Below are 14010 nucleotides of genomic sequence, written 5' to 3' on the forward strand. Positions count from 1 at the left end.
AAACATATATATATATAAAAACACAGCAAAAGTTCTATCAATTTCAAACATAAAGACATCCGCATAGCTACAGTAATCTATGGAAATAACCCTTAATGAAATCACCCTTAGCTGTTCCAATTCAATAACAAAATCCAATTAAATCAAAGCCCTTTTTCAAGGGCGTGGCCCAGCACACTATATTGAATGGGACTGGTCCTTTTCCTGAAATTCCGATCCAGTTCCAACCAACAGATTCAAACTCCTTCCGGAAGCAACTCTATCTTTAAAGTTACCAAGGCAGTTAGCCCCAGCAAGTGTGTCTTTTTTACTGGAGCAGCTGTTAAAATGTAAACCGGGAAAACACTTCTTTCTCCTTCTGCAGTCCAAAGCAGTCAAACTGAAATCTAAAGAATAATCCGCTCACCTGACAGCCACAGTCCAATGTGCTACAAGTCACATGATAAGAGACTAAACCTTTCTAAAAGGGACACTCACAATGACACCACCACCGTATCAAGTCCCCTCAGGATCTTGGATGTTTCACCTCTCATCCAATAGGTACCGGTCTAAACTTGTCCAACCTTTCTTCATAGGATAAGCCCCCATCCTAGGAATGAGTCGAGTGGCATCTGACCTTTTGTACAAGCTCTTCATAAACTGTGCCCCTTGTAGGAATGAAGAAGTCTTGCAACTTGCCTCACTTTCTCTGTCACAAACTGCCTCACTCACACTGTCACATACTGCCTCACTCTCACTGTGTCACATACTGCCTCACTCTCACTGTGTTACATACTGCCTCACTCTCACTCTGTTACATACTGCCTCACTCTCACTCTGTTACATACTGCCTCACTCACTCTGTTACATACTGCCTCACTCTCACTCTGTTACATACTGCCTCACTCACTCTGTTACATACTGCCTCACTCTCACACTGTCACATACTGCTTCACTCTCACTGTGTTACATACTGCCTCACTCTCACTCTGTTACATACTGCCTCACTCTCACTCTGTTACATACTGCCTCACTCTCACTCTGTTACATACTGCCTCACTCTCACTCTGTTACATACTGTCTCACTCTCACTCTTTTACATACTGCCTCACTCTCACTGTGTTACATACTGCCTCACTCTCACTGTGTTACATACGCCTCACTCTCTCTGTTACATACGCCTCACTCTCACTCTGTTACATACTGCCTCACTCTCACTCTGTCACAAACTGCCTCACTCTCACTCTGTTCCATACTGCCTCACTCTCGCTCTGTTACATACTGTCTCACTCTCACTCTTTTACATACTGCCTCACTCTCATTGTGTTACATACTGCCTCACTCTCTCTGGTACATACTGCCTCACTCTCACTCTGTCACATACTGCCTCACTCTCACTCTGTTACATACTGCCTCACTCACTCTGTTACATACTGCCTCACTCACTCTGTTACATACTGTCTCACTCTCACTCTTTTACATACTGCCTCACTCTCATTGTGTTACATACTGCCTCACTCTCACTGTGTTACATACGCCTCACTCTCACTCTGTCACAAACTGCCTCACTCTCACTCTGTTCCATACTGCCCCACTCTCACTCTGTTCCATACTGCCTCACTCTCACTCTGTTACATACTGCCTCACTCACTCTGTCACAAACTGCCTCACTCTCACTGTGTTACATACGCCTCACTCTCACTCTGTCACAAACTGCCTCACTCTCACTCTGTTCCATACTGCCTCACTCTCACTCTGTTACATACTGCCTCACTCACTCTGTCACAAACTGCCTCACTCTCACTGTGTTACATACGCCTCACTCTCACTCTGTCACAAACTGCCTCACTCTCACTCTGTTCCATACTGCCCCACTCTCACTCTGTTCCATACTGCCTCACTCTCACTCTGTTACATACTGCCTCACTCACTCTGTCACAAACTGCCTCACTCTCACTGTGTTACATACTGCCTCACTCTCACTGTGTTACATACGCCTCACTCTCACTCTGTTACATACTGCGTCACTCTCACTCTGTTACATACTGCCTCACTCACTCTGTCACAAACTGCCTCACTCTCCCTCTGTTACATACTGCCTCACTCACTCTGTTACATACTGCCTCACTCTCACTCTGTTACATACTGCCTCACTCTCACTCTGTCCTCACTCTCACTCTGTTACATACTGCCTCACTCTCACGCTGTTACATACTGCCTCACTCTCACTGTGTTACATACTGCCTCACTCTCACTCTGTTACATGCTGCCTCACTCTCACTCTGTTACATACTGCCTCACTCTCACTGTGTTACATACTGCCCCACTCTCACCCTGTTACATTCTGCCTCACTCTCACTCTGTTACATACTGCCTCACTCTCACTCTGTCCTCACTCTCACTCTGTTACATACTGCCTCACTCTCACGCTGTTACATACTGCCTCACTCTCACTGTGTTACATACTGCCTCACTCTCACTCTGTTACATGCTGCCTCACTCTCACTCTGTTACATACTGCCTCACTCTCACTGTGTTACATACTGCCTCACTCTCACTCTGTTACATGCTGCCTCACTCTCACTCTGTTACATACTGCCTCACTCTCACTCTGTCCTCACTCTCACTCTGTTACATACTGCCTCACTCTCACGCTGTTACATACTGCCTCACTCTCACTGTGTTACATACTGCCTCACTCTCACTCTGTTACATGCTGCCTCACTCTCACTCTGTTACATACTGCCTCACTCTCACTGTGTTACATACTGCCTCACTCTCACTCTGTTACATGCTGCCTCACTCTCACTCTGTTACATACTGCCTCACTCTCACTGTGTTACATACTGCCTCACTCTCACCCTGTTACATTCTGCCTCACTCTCACTCTGTCCTCACTCTCACTCTGTTACATACTGCCTCACTCTCACTCTGTTACAAACTGTCTCACTCTCACTCTGTTACATACTGTCTCACTCTCACTGTGTTACATACTGCCTCACTCTCACTCTGTCCTCACTCTGTTACATACTGCCCCATTCTCACTCTGTTACATACTGCCCCACTCTCACCCTGTTACATTCTGCCTCACTCTCACTCTGTCCTCACTCTCACTCTGTTACATACTGCCTCACTCTCACTGTGTTACATACAGCCCCACTCACTCTGTTACATACTGCCTCTCTCTCACTCTGTTACATACTGCCTCACTCACTCTGTTACATACTGCCTCACTCTCACTCTGTTACATACTGCCTCACTCTCACTCTGTTACATACTGTCTCACTCTCACTCTGTTACATACAGCCCCACTCACTCTGTTACATACTGCCTCACTCACTCTGTTACATACAGCCCCACTCTCATTCTGTTACATACTGCCCCACTCTCACTCTGTCCTCACTCTCACTCTGTTACATACTGTCTCACTCTCACTGTGTTACATACTGCCTCACTCTCACTCTGTCCTCACTCTGTTACATACTGCCCCATTCTCACTCTGTTACATACTGCCCCACTCTCACCCTGTTACATTCTGCCTCACTCTCACTCTGTCCTCACTCTCACTGCTACGTACTGCCTCACTCTCACTCTGTCCTCTGTTACATACTGTCTCACGCTCACTCTGTTACATACTGTCTCACGCTCACTCTGTTACATACTGCCTCACTCTCACTGTGTTACATGCTGCCTCACTCTCACTCTGTTACATACTGCCTCACTCTCACTGTGTTACATACAGCCCCACTCACTCTGTTACATACTGCCTCACTCACTCTGTTACATACAGCCCCACTCTCATTCTGTTACATACTGCCCCACTCTCACTCTGTCCTCACTCTCACTCTGTTACGTACTGCCTCTCTCTCACTCTGTTACATACTGCCTCACTCACTCTGTTACATACTGCCTCACTCTCACTCTGTTACATACTGCCTCACTCTCACTCTGTTACATACTGTCTCACTCTCACTCTGTTACATACAGCCCCACTCACTCTGTTACATACTGCCTCATTCACTCTGTTACATACAGCCCCACTCTCACTCTGTTACATACTGCCCCACTCTCACTCTGTCCTCACTCTCACTCTGTTACATACTGCCTCTCTCTCACTCTGTTACATACTGCCTCACTCACTCTGTTACATACTGCCTCACTCTCACTCTGTTACACACTGCCTCACTCTCACTGTGTTACACACTGCCCCACTCTCACTCTGTTACATACTGCCTCACTCACTCTGTTACATACTGCCCCACTCTCACTCTGTCCTCACTCTCACTCTGTTACATGCTGCCTCACTCTCACTGTGTTACATACTGCCTCACTCTCACTGTGTTACATACTGCCTCACTCACTCTGTTACATACTGCCTCACTCTCACTGTGTTACATACTGCCTCACTCACTCTGTTACATACTGCCTCACTCTCACTCTGTTACATACTGCCTCACTCTCACTCTGTCCTCACTCTCACTCTGTTACATACAGCCCCACTCTCACTCTGTTACATACTGCCTCACTCTCACTCTGTCCTCACTCTCACTCTGTTACATACTGCCCCACTCTCACTCTGTTACATACTGCCCCACTCTCACTGTGTTACATACTGCCTCACTCTCACTGTGTTACATACTGCCTCTCTCTCTGTTACATACTGCCTCACTCTCACTGTGTTACATACTGCCTCTCTCTCACTCTGTTACATACTGCCCCACTCTCACTCTGTTACATACTGCCTCACTCTCACTCTGTTACATACTGCCTCACTCTCACTGTGTTACATACTGCCTCTCTCTCACTCTGTTACATACTGCCTCACTCACTGTGTTACATACTGCCTCACTCTCACTCTGTCCTCACTCTCACTGTGTTACATACTGCCTCACTCTCACTGTGTTACATACTGCCTCACTCTCACTCTGTCCTCACTCTGTTACATACTGTCTCACTCTCACTGTGTTACATACTGCCTCACTCTCACTCTGTTACATACTGCCTCACTCTCACTCTGTCCTCACTCTCACTGTGTTACATACTGCCTCACTCTCACTCTGTTACATACTGCCTCACTCTCACTCTGTGCTCACTCTCACTGTGTTACATACTGCCTCACTCTCACTGTGTTACATTCTGCCTCACTCTCACTGTGTTACATACTGCCTCACTCTCACTATGTTACATACTGCCTCACTCTCACTGTGTTACATACTACCCCACTCTCACTGTGTTACATACTGTCTCACTCTCACTGTGTTACATACTGTCTCACTCTCACTGTGTTACGTACTGCCTCACTCTCACTCTGTTGCATACTGCCTCACTCTCTCTGTTACATACTGCCTCACTCTCCCTCTGTTACATACTGCCTCACTCTCCCTCTGTTACATACTGCCTCACTCTCCCTCTGTTACATACTGCCTCACTCTCTCTGTTACATACTGCCTCACTCACTCTGTTACATACTGCCTCACTCTCCCTCTGTTACATACTGCCTCACTCTCACTCTGTTACATACTGCCTCACTCTTACTCTGTTACATACTGCCTCACTCTCACTCTGCTACATACTGCCTCACTCACTCTGTTACATACTGCCTCACTCACTCTGTTACATACTGCCTCACTCACTCTGTTACATACTGCCTCACTCACTCTTTTACATACTGCCTCACTCTCACTCTGTTACATACTGTCTCACTCTCACTCTGTTACATACTGTCTCACTCTCACTCTGTCCTCATCTCACTGTGCTACGTACTGCCTCACTCTGTCCTCACTCTCACTCTGTTACATACTGTCTCACTCTCACTCTGTTACATACTGTCTCACTCTCACTCTGTTACATACTGTCTCACTCTCACTCTGTTACATACAGCCTCACTCTCACTCTGTCCTCACTCTCACTGTGCTACGTACTGCCTCACTCTCACTCTGTCCTCACTCTCACTCTGTTACATACTGTCTCACTCTCACTGTGTTACATACTGCCTCACTCTCACTCTGTTACATACTGCCTCACTCTCACTCTGTCCTCACTCTCACTGTGTTACATACTGCCTCACTCTCACTCTGTTACATACTGCCTCACTCTCACTCTGTCCTCACTCTCACTGTGTTACATACTGCCTCACTCTCACTGTGTTACATTCTGCCTCACTCTCACTGTGTTACATACTGCCTCACTCTCACTCTGTTACATACTGCCTCACTCTCACTCTGTTACATACTGCCTCACTCACTCTGTTACATACTGCCTCACTCTCACTCTGTTACATACTGCCTCACTCTCACTGTGTTACATACTGCCCCACTCTCACTGTGTTACATACTGTCTCACTCTCACTGTGTTACATACTGTCTCACTCTCACTGTGTTACGTACTGCCTCACTCTCACTCTGTTGCATACTGCCTCACTCTCTCTGTTACATACTGCCTCACTCTCCCTCTGTTACATACTGCCTCACTCTCCCTCTGTTACATACTGCCTCACTCTCACACTGTTACATACTGCCCCACTCTCACTGTGTTACATACTGCCTCACTCTCTCTGTTACATACTGCCTCACTCTCCCTCTGTTACATACTGCCTCACTCTCCCTCTGTTACATACTGCCTCACTCTCACTCTGTTACATACTGCCTCACTCTCACTCTGCTACATACTGCCTCACTCACTCTGTTACATACTGCCTCACTCACTCTGTTACATACTGCCTCACTCACTCTGTTACATACTGCCTCACTCACTCTGTTACATACTGCCTCACTCACTCTTTTACATACTGCCTCACTCTCACTCTGTTACATACTGTCTCACTCTCACTCTGTTACATACTGTCTCACTCTCACTCTGTCCTCATCTCACTGTGCTACGTACTGCCTCACTCTGTCCTCACTCTCACTCTGTTACATACTGTCTCACTCTCACTCTGTTACATACTGTCTCACTCTCACTCTGTTACATACTGTCTCACTCTCACTCTGTTACATACAGCCTCACTCTCACTCTGTTACATACTGCCTCATCTCACTGTGTTACATACAGCCTCACTCTCACTCTGTTACATACTGCCTCACTCTCACTCTGTTACATACTGCCTCACTCTCACTCTGTCCTCACTCTCACTCTGTTACATACTGCCTCACTCTCACTCTGTTACATACTGCCTCACTCTCACTGTGTTACATACTGCCTCTCTCTCACTCTGTTACATACTGCCTCACTCACTGTGTTACATACTGCCTCACTCTCACTCTGTCCTCACTCTCACTGTGTTACATACTGCCTCACTCTCACTCTGTTACATACTGCCTCACTCTCACTCTGTCCTCACTCTCACTCTGTTACATACTGCCTCACTCTCACTGTGTTACATACTGCCTCACTCTCACTCTGTTACATACTGCCTCACTCTCACTCTGTTACATACTGTCTCACTCTCACTCTGTCCTCACTCTCACTGTGTTACATACTGCCTCACTCTCACTCTGTTACATACTGCCTCACTCTCACTCTGTTACATCCTTCCTCACTCTCACTCTGTCCTCACTCTCACTGTGTTACATTCTGCCCCACTCTCACTCTGTTACATACTGCCTCACTCTCACTCTGTCCTCTCTCTCACTCTGTCCTCTCTCTCACTCGGTTATAGCTGACATGGTCCTTCTGTTTATCCTCAGCAGGTTATCTGCAGAGACTGGAGCAAATTAGCTGGAAAGAGTTACGTTATCCTGAACATGACTGAAAACACTGAATGTGTGAGTATTAAACATCTATCAGAACTTCCTGCGCCACTTAATCCATTTAACACTCAATCTCTCTCCCCTATTTCTCCTCAGCTCCCTGTAATTAGTGGTTTAAATATGCCAAGGGAGTGTTTTTTTCCAGGATGTGGATGTCACTGGTTAGGCCAGCATTTATTGCCCATCCCTAGTTGCCCTTCAGGAGGTGGGGATGAGCTGCCTTCTTGCACCGCTGCAGTGCTTGAAGTGTAGGTACACCCACAGTGCTGTTAGGGAGGGTGTTGCAGGATTTTGACCCAGCAACAGTGAAGGAACGGCAATATATTTCCAAGTCAGAGTGGTGAGTGACTGGGAGGGGAACCTCGAGGAACCTCATTGGAGTTTAGAAGGATGCGGGGGATCTTATTGAAACGTATAAAATTATGAAGGGAATAGATAGGATAGATGCGGGCAGGTTGTTTCCACTGGTCGGGGAAAGCAGAACTAGGGGGCATAGCCTCAAAATAAGGGGAAGTAGATTTAGGACGGAGTGTAGGAGGAACTTCTTCACCCAAAGGGCTGTGAATCTCTGGAATTCCTTGCCCAATGAAGCAGTTGAGGCTCCTTCTTTAAACGTTTTTAAGAAAAAGATAGATACCTTTCTAAAGAATAAAGGGATTCGGGGATATGGTGTACAGGCCGGAGAGTGGAGCTGAGTCCACAAAGATCAGCCATGATCTCATTAAATGCCGGAGCAGGCTCGAGGGGCCAGATGGCCTACTCCTGTTCCTAGTTCTTATGTTCTTATGTGGTGCGGTTCCCAGGTATCTGCTGCTCTTGACCTTCTAGAGTTTGTTCTGTGTACGTGAGCTGCCAATAATAATTATATAATAATCTTTATTATTATCACAAGTAGGCTTACATTAACACTACAATGAAGTTATTGTTGCTTCACAGATCCAAGGTCCCAGCTTCGATTCCCGGCTTGGGTAACTGTCTGTGTGGAGTCTGCACGTTCTCCCTGTGTCTGTGTGGGTTTCCTCCGGGTGCTCCGGTTTCCTCCCACAAGTCCCGATATTGTTGCTTCACAGCTCCAAGGTCCCAGGTTCGATTCCCGGCTTGTGTAACTGTCTGTGCGGAGTCTGCACGTTCTCCCCGTGCCTACGTGGGTTTCCTCCGGGTGCTCCGGTTTCCTCCCACAAGTCCCGTAAGACTTGCTGTTCGGTAATTTGGACATTCTGAATTCTCCCTCTGTGTACCCGAAGAGGCGCCGGCATGTGGCGACTGGGGGCTTTTCACAGTAACAGCATTGCAGTGTTAATGTAAGCCTACTTGTGACAAAGAATATTATAAAAAGTCTACTAATATACATCCATTGACATACGTCTAGATTTCCCTGTATTTATCCTGCAGTCTTTCCCAGCAGTTCATGTGTTCCCCTTCCTGTTGACGTCACAGTTTTACAAATGTGACTAATCCAAAACTGTGAGCCAGTGAATAATGTCAAAGAATAGATAGGATGAATGCGTGGCTCGAGAGATGGTGCAAGACGGAGGGATTCAAATTCCTGGGGCATTGGAACCGGTTCTGGGGGAGGTGGGACCAGTACAAACCAGACGGTCTGCACCTGGGCAGGACCGGAACCGATGTCCGAGGGAGGGTGTTTGCTAGAGCTTTTGGGGAGAGTTTAAACTAATGTGGCAGGGGGATGGGAACCGATGCAGGAAGTTGGAAGGTAGTAAAACAGGGACAGAAACAAAAGGCAGTAAGGGGGAAAGTGTGAGGCAGAGAAGCCATAGTCAAAAATCAAAAAGTGCGACAGTACAAGGTACAGTGACTGAGGGGAGCTCAGTGAATAGGACCAGGAATACTAAAAGGAATAAAACGGGAAGTAAAAACATTAATGGTAAGCGACGCGGCAGGTTGTTACATGAAGATATGGGTTCAATGACAAGGAAAATTAGGAGAAAGGTTAAGAGGAAATATAACTGAGGAGAGGTTAATGATCGAGGTGTTAAGATTCAGAACAGAGGTAAAAAAGCCAACATAAGTGTACTTTACCTGAATGCTCGTAGTATTCGGAATAAGGTAAATGAGTTGATGGCGCAAATTATCGTGAATGACTATGATTTAGTGGCCATTACTGAAACACGGTTAAAGGATGGTCACGACTGGGAGTTAAATATCCGAGGGTACCAAACTATTTGGAAGGACAGAGTGGATGGTAAGGGAGGTGGTGTAGCTCTGTTATTTAAGGATGACATCCGGGCAACAGTAAGGGATGACATCGGTGCTATGGAGGATAAGGTTGAATCCGTTTGGGTGGAAATCAGGAATAGTAAGGCGAAAAAGTCACTGATAGGAGTAGTCTATAGGCCACCAAATAGTAACATTATGGTGGGGCAGGCAATAAACAAAGAAATAACTGATGCATGTAGAAATGGTACAGCAGTTATCATGGGGGATTTTAGTCTACATGTCAATTGGTTTAACCAGGTCCGTCAAGGCAGCCTTGAGGAGGAGTTTATAGAATGTATCCGCGATAGTTTCCTAGAACAGTATGTAATGGAACCTACGAGGGAACAAGTGGTCCTAGATCTGGTCCTGTGTAATGAAACAGGATTGATTCAGGATCTCATAGTTAGGGATCCTCTCGGAAGGAGCGATCACAATATGGTGGAATTTAAAATACAGATGGAGGGTGAGAAGGTAAAATCAAGCGCTAGTGTTTTGTGCTTAAACAAAGGAGATTACAATGGGATGAGAGAAGAACTAGCTAAGGTAGACTGGGAGCAAAAGCTTTATGGTGAAACAGTTGAGGAACAGTGGAGAACCTTCCAAGTGATTTTTCACAGTGCTCAGCAAAGGTTTATACCAACAAAAAGGAAGGACGGTAGAAAGAGGGAAAATCGACCGTGGATATCTAAGGAAATAAGGGAGAGTATCAAATTGAAGGAAAAAGCATACAAAGTAGCAAAGATTAGTGGGAGACTAGAGGTCTGGGAAATCTTTAGGGGGCAACAGAAAGCTACTGAAAAAGCTATAAAGAAGAGTAAGATAGATTATGAGAGTAAACTTGCTCAGAATATAAAAGCAGATAGTAAAAGTTTCTACAAATATATAAAACAAAAAAGAGTGGCTAAGGTAAATATTGGTACTTTAGAGGATGAAAAGGGAGATTTAATAATGGGAGACGAGGAAATGGCTGAGGAACTGAACAGGTTATTTGGGTCGGTCTTCACAGTGGAAGACACAAATAACATGCCAGTGACTGATGGAAATGAGGCTATGACAGGTGAGGACCTTGAGAGGATTGTTATCACCAAGGAGGTAGTGATGGGCAAGCTAATGGGGCCAAAGGTAGACAAGTCTCCTGGCCCTGATGGAATGCATCCCAGAGTGCTAAAAGAGATGGCTAGGGAAATTGCAAATGCAATAGTGATAATTTACCAAAGTTCACTAGACTCTGGGGTGGTCTCGGCAGATTGGAAATTAGCAAACCACTGTTTAAAAAAGGAGGTAGGCAGAAAGCGGTTAATTATAGGCCAGTGACCTTAACTTCGGTAGTAGGGAAGATGCAGGAATCTATCACCAAGGAAGAAATAGCGAGGCATCTGGATGGAAATTGTCCCATTGGGCAGACGCAGCATGGGTTCATAAAGGGCAGGTCGTGCCTAACTAATTTAGTGTAATTTTTTGAGGGCATTGACAGTGCGGTAGATAACGGGGAGCCAATGGATGTGGTATATCTGGATTTCCAGAAAGCCTTTGACAAGGTGCCACACAAAAGGTTGCTGCATAAGATAAAGATGCATGGCATTAAGGGGAAAGTAGTAGCATGGATAGAGGATTGGTTAATTAATAGAAAGCAAAGAGTGGGGATTAATGGGTGTTTCTCTGGTTGGCAATCAGTAGCTAGTGGTGTCCCTCAGGGATCAGTGTTGGGCCCACAACTGTTCACAATTTACATAGATGATTTGGAGTTGGGGACCAAGGGCAATGTGTCCAAGTTTGCAGACGACACTAAGATAAGTGGTAAAGCAAAAAGTGCAGAGGATACTGGAAGTCTGCAGAGGGATTTGGATAGGCTAAGTGAATGGGCTAGGGTCTGGCAGATGGAATACAATGTTGACAAATGTGAGGTTATCCATTTTGGTAGGAATAACGGCAAAAGGGATTATTATTTAAATGATAAAATATTAAGACATGCTGCTGTGCAGAGAGATCTGGGTGTGCTAGTGATGAGTCGCAAAAAGTTGGTTTACAGGTGCAACAGGTGATTAAGAAGGCAAATGGAATTTTGTCCTTCATTGCTAGAGGGATGGAGTTTAAGACTAGGGAGGTTATGCTGCAATTGTATAAGGTGTTAGTGAGGCCACACCTGGAGTATTGTGTTCAGTTTTGGTCTCCCTACTTGAGAAAGGACGTACTGGCACTGGAGGGTGTGCAGAGGAGATTCACTAGGTTCATCCCAGAGCTGAAGGGGTTGGATTACAAGGAGAGGTTGAGTAGACTGGGACTGTACTCGTTGGAATTTAGAAGGATGAGGGGGGATCTTATAGAAACGTATCAAATTATGAAGGGAATAGATAGGATAGATGCGGGCAGGTTGTTTCCACTGGCGGGTGAAAGCAGAACTAGGAGGCATAGCCTCAAAATAAGGGGAAGTAGATTTAGGACTGAGTTTAGGAGGAACTTCTTCACCCAAAGGGTTGTGAATCTATGGAATTCCTTGCCCAGTGAAGCAGTAGAGGCTCCTTCATTAAATGTTTTTAAGATAAAGATAGATAGTTTTTTGAAGAATAAAGGGATTAAGGGTTATGGTGTTCAGGCCGGAAAGTGGAGCTGAGTCCACAAAAGATCAGCCATGGTCTCATTGAATGTCGGAGCAGGCTCGAGGGGCCAGATGGCCTACTCCTGCTCCTAGTTCTTATGTTCTTATGTAATAGTCCACTCCATGATGAGTATTGATTTTGTAAATTGTACATAAAGTAATTTGATAAGTGTTGCAGGAACACAGTATTACATGCGTAATTTTACACATTGTAATCTGCACTTTGTCCTGTGCATGCACTGTCAGAAGTGCAGAACGATGAGAATATACAATCAGTATCATTAGATTCTCCTTTTCAAAATGACCCTGTAGTTATCAATGCAGAATTTGTATCCATACTCGTGCGTAATATTTATTTTGAAGTGTTGTGGGCTGGTGCGAGGCTGAAGGTTTGCTCAGGGCACCAACCCTGACTACACCAAGGAAGACTCTCCTGAAAATCTACCTCTTTGAACAAGCTTCTGATCATCTGACCTAATATCTCCCCATGTGACTTGATGTCCTACTTTGTCTTATACATGTCTTGTGAAGTGCCTTAAATGATTTATTATCCTAACGGCGCTATAAATATACGTTGTTATTGCAGTCAGTTACAGTCCCACTAATCACCTATGGGGGCAGCATAGGCATTAAAAACCATGTGTTTTTTTTCTTTTTTATAAATTTAGTGTACCCAATTCATTTTTTCCAATTAAGGGGCAGTTCAGCATGGCCCATCCGCCTACCCTGCACATCTTTGGGTTGTGGGAGCGAAACCCACGGAAACACGGGGAGAATGTGCAAACTCCACTCGGACGGTGACCCAGAGCCGGAATCGAGCCTGGGACCTCGGCGGCGTGAGGCTGCAAGGCTAACCCACTGCGCCACCGTGCTGCCCTCTTAAAAACCATGTTGATGTGAAGTGCCACCAGCAGGTCTTCAGCAGTACTGCAACCTGGTTGCACAACAGCAGCAACCTATCCGTATGTTGCATTTAATGTAACAAATCACCCCAAAGCGCTATGCAGGGATGTTGTCCCTCCCTTGTGCGCATCAACTGTGGCTCAACAGGTAGAATTCTTGCCTCCGAGCCACGGAGGCTCTCGCCATGGGACTTGAGTACCAAGGCCAAGGCTGGCCCTCTAGTGCGGCACTGAGGGTATGCGGTTTTGTCAAAGGTGCTGTCTCTCAGATGAGGTTCCATCTGTAAAATGCTCCCATGACCTGATTGGGAAGAGAAAGGCGAGTTTATGTCTGGAACCTTGGGGCAAATATTTATCTCAATTAGCATCACACATCCTGTTTGCCTGGTGAATTATTACATGGCTGTTTGTGGGATCTTCCTGTGCATTAAATTGACTCCTACATTTTTTGTTTTTGGCTGCAAAGTGCTTTGAGACGTGCAGGGTTGGTGAAAATATAAACACTGTCTCAATGCAAGTCTTTCTTTCTTTTTTAACATTGCCATCTTGTTCTCCCTTGGCTCCGTGA

The 14010-nt window shown here is 45.7% G+C and overlaps 1 protein-coding gene across 1 annotated transcript in view; it reads left to right on the forward strand.

Annotated features, from left to right (window-relative positions):
- Positions 1-14010, forward strand: part of podxl2 (podocalyxin-like 2) — a 77384-nt gene that overhangs the window by 49715 nt on the left and 13659 nt on the right. The window contains exon 5 of the mRNA XM_072473043.1: positions 7665-7742. Within this exon, the coding sequence (XP_072329144.1) occupies positions 7665-7742 (78 nt within the window). The remainder of the gene's footprint in view (positions 1-7664; positions 7743-14010) is intronic.

Source organism: Scyliorhinus torazame, chromosome 13 (assembly GCF_047496885.1).
Source record: "Scyliorhinus torazame isolate Kashiwa2021f chromosome 13, sScyTor2.1, whole genome shotgun sequence".
NCBI classification, from domain to species: domain Eukaryota; kingdom Metazoa; phylum Chordata; class Chondrichthyes; order Carcharhiniformes; family Scyliorhinidae; genus Scyliorhinus; species Scyliorhinus torazame.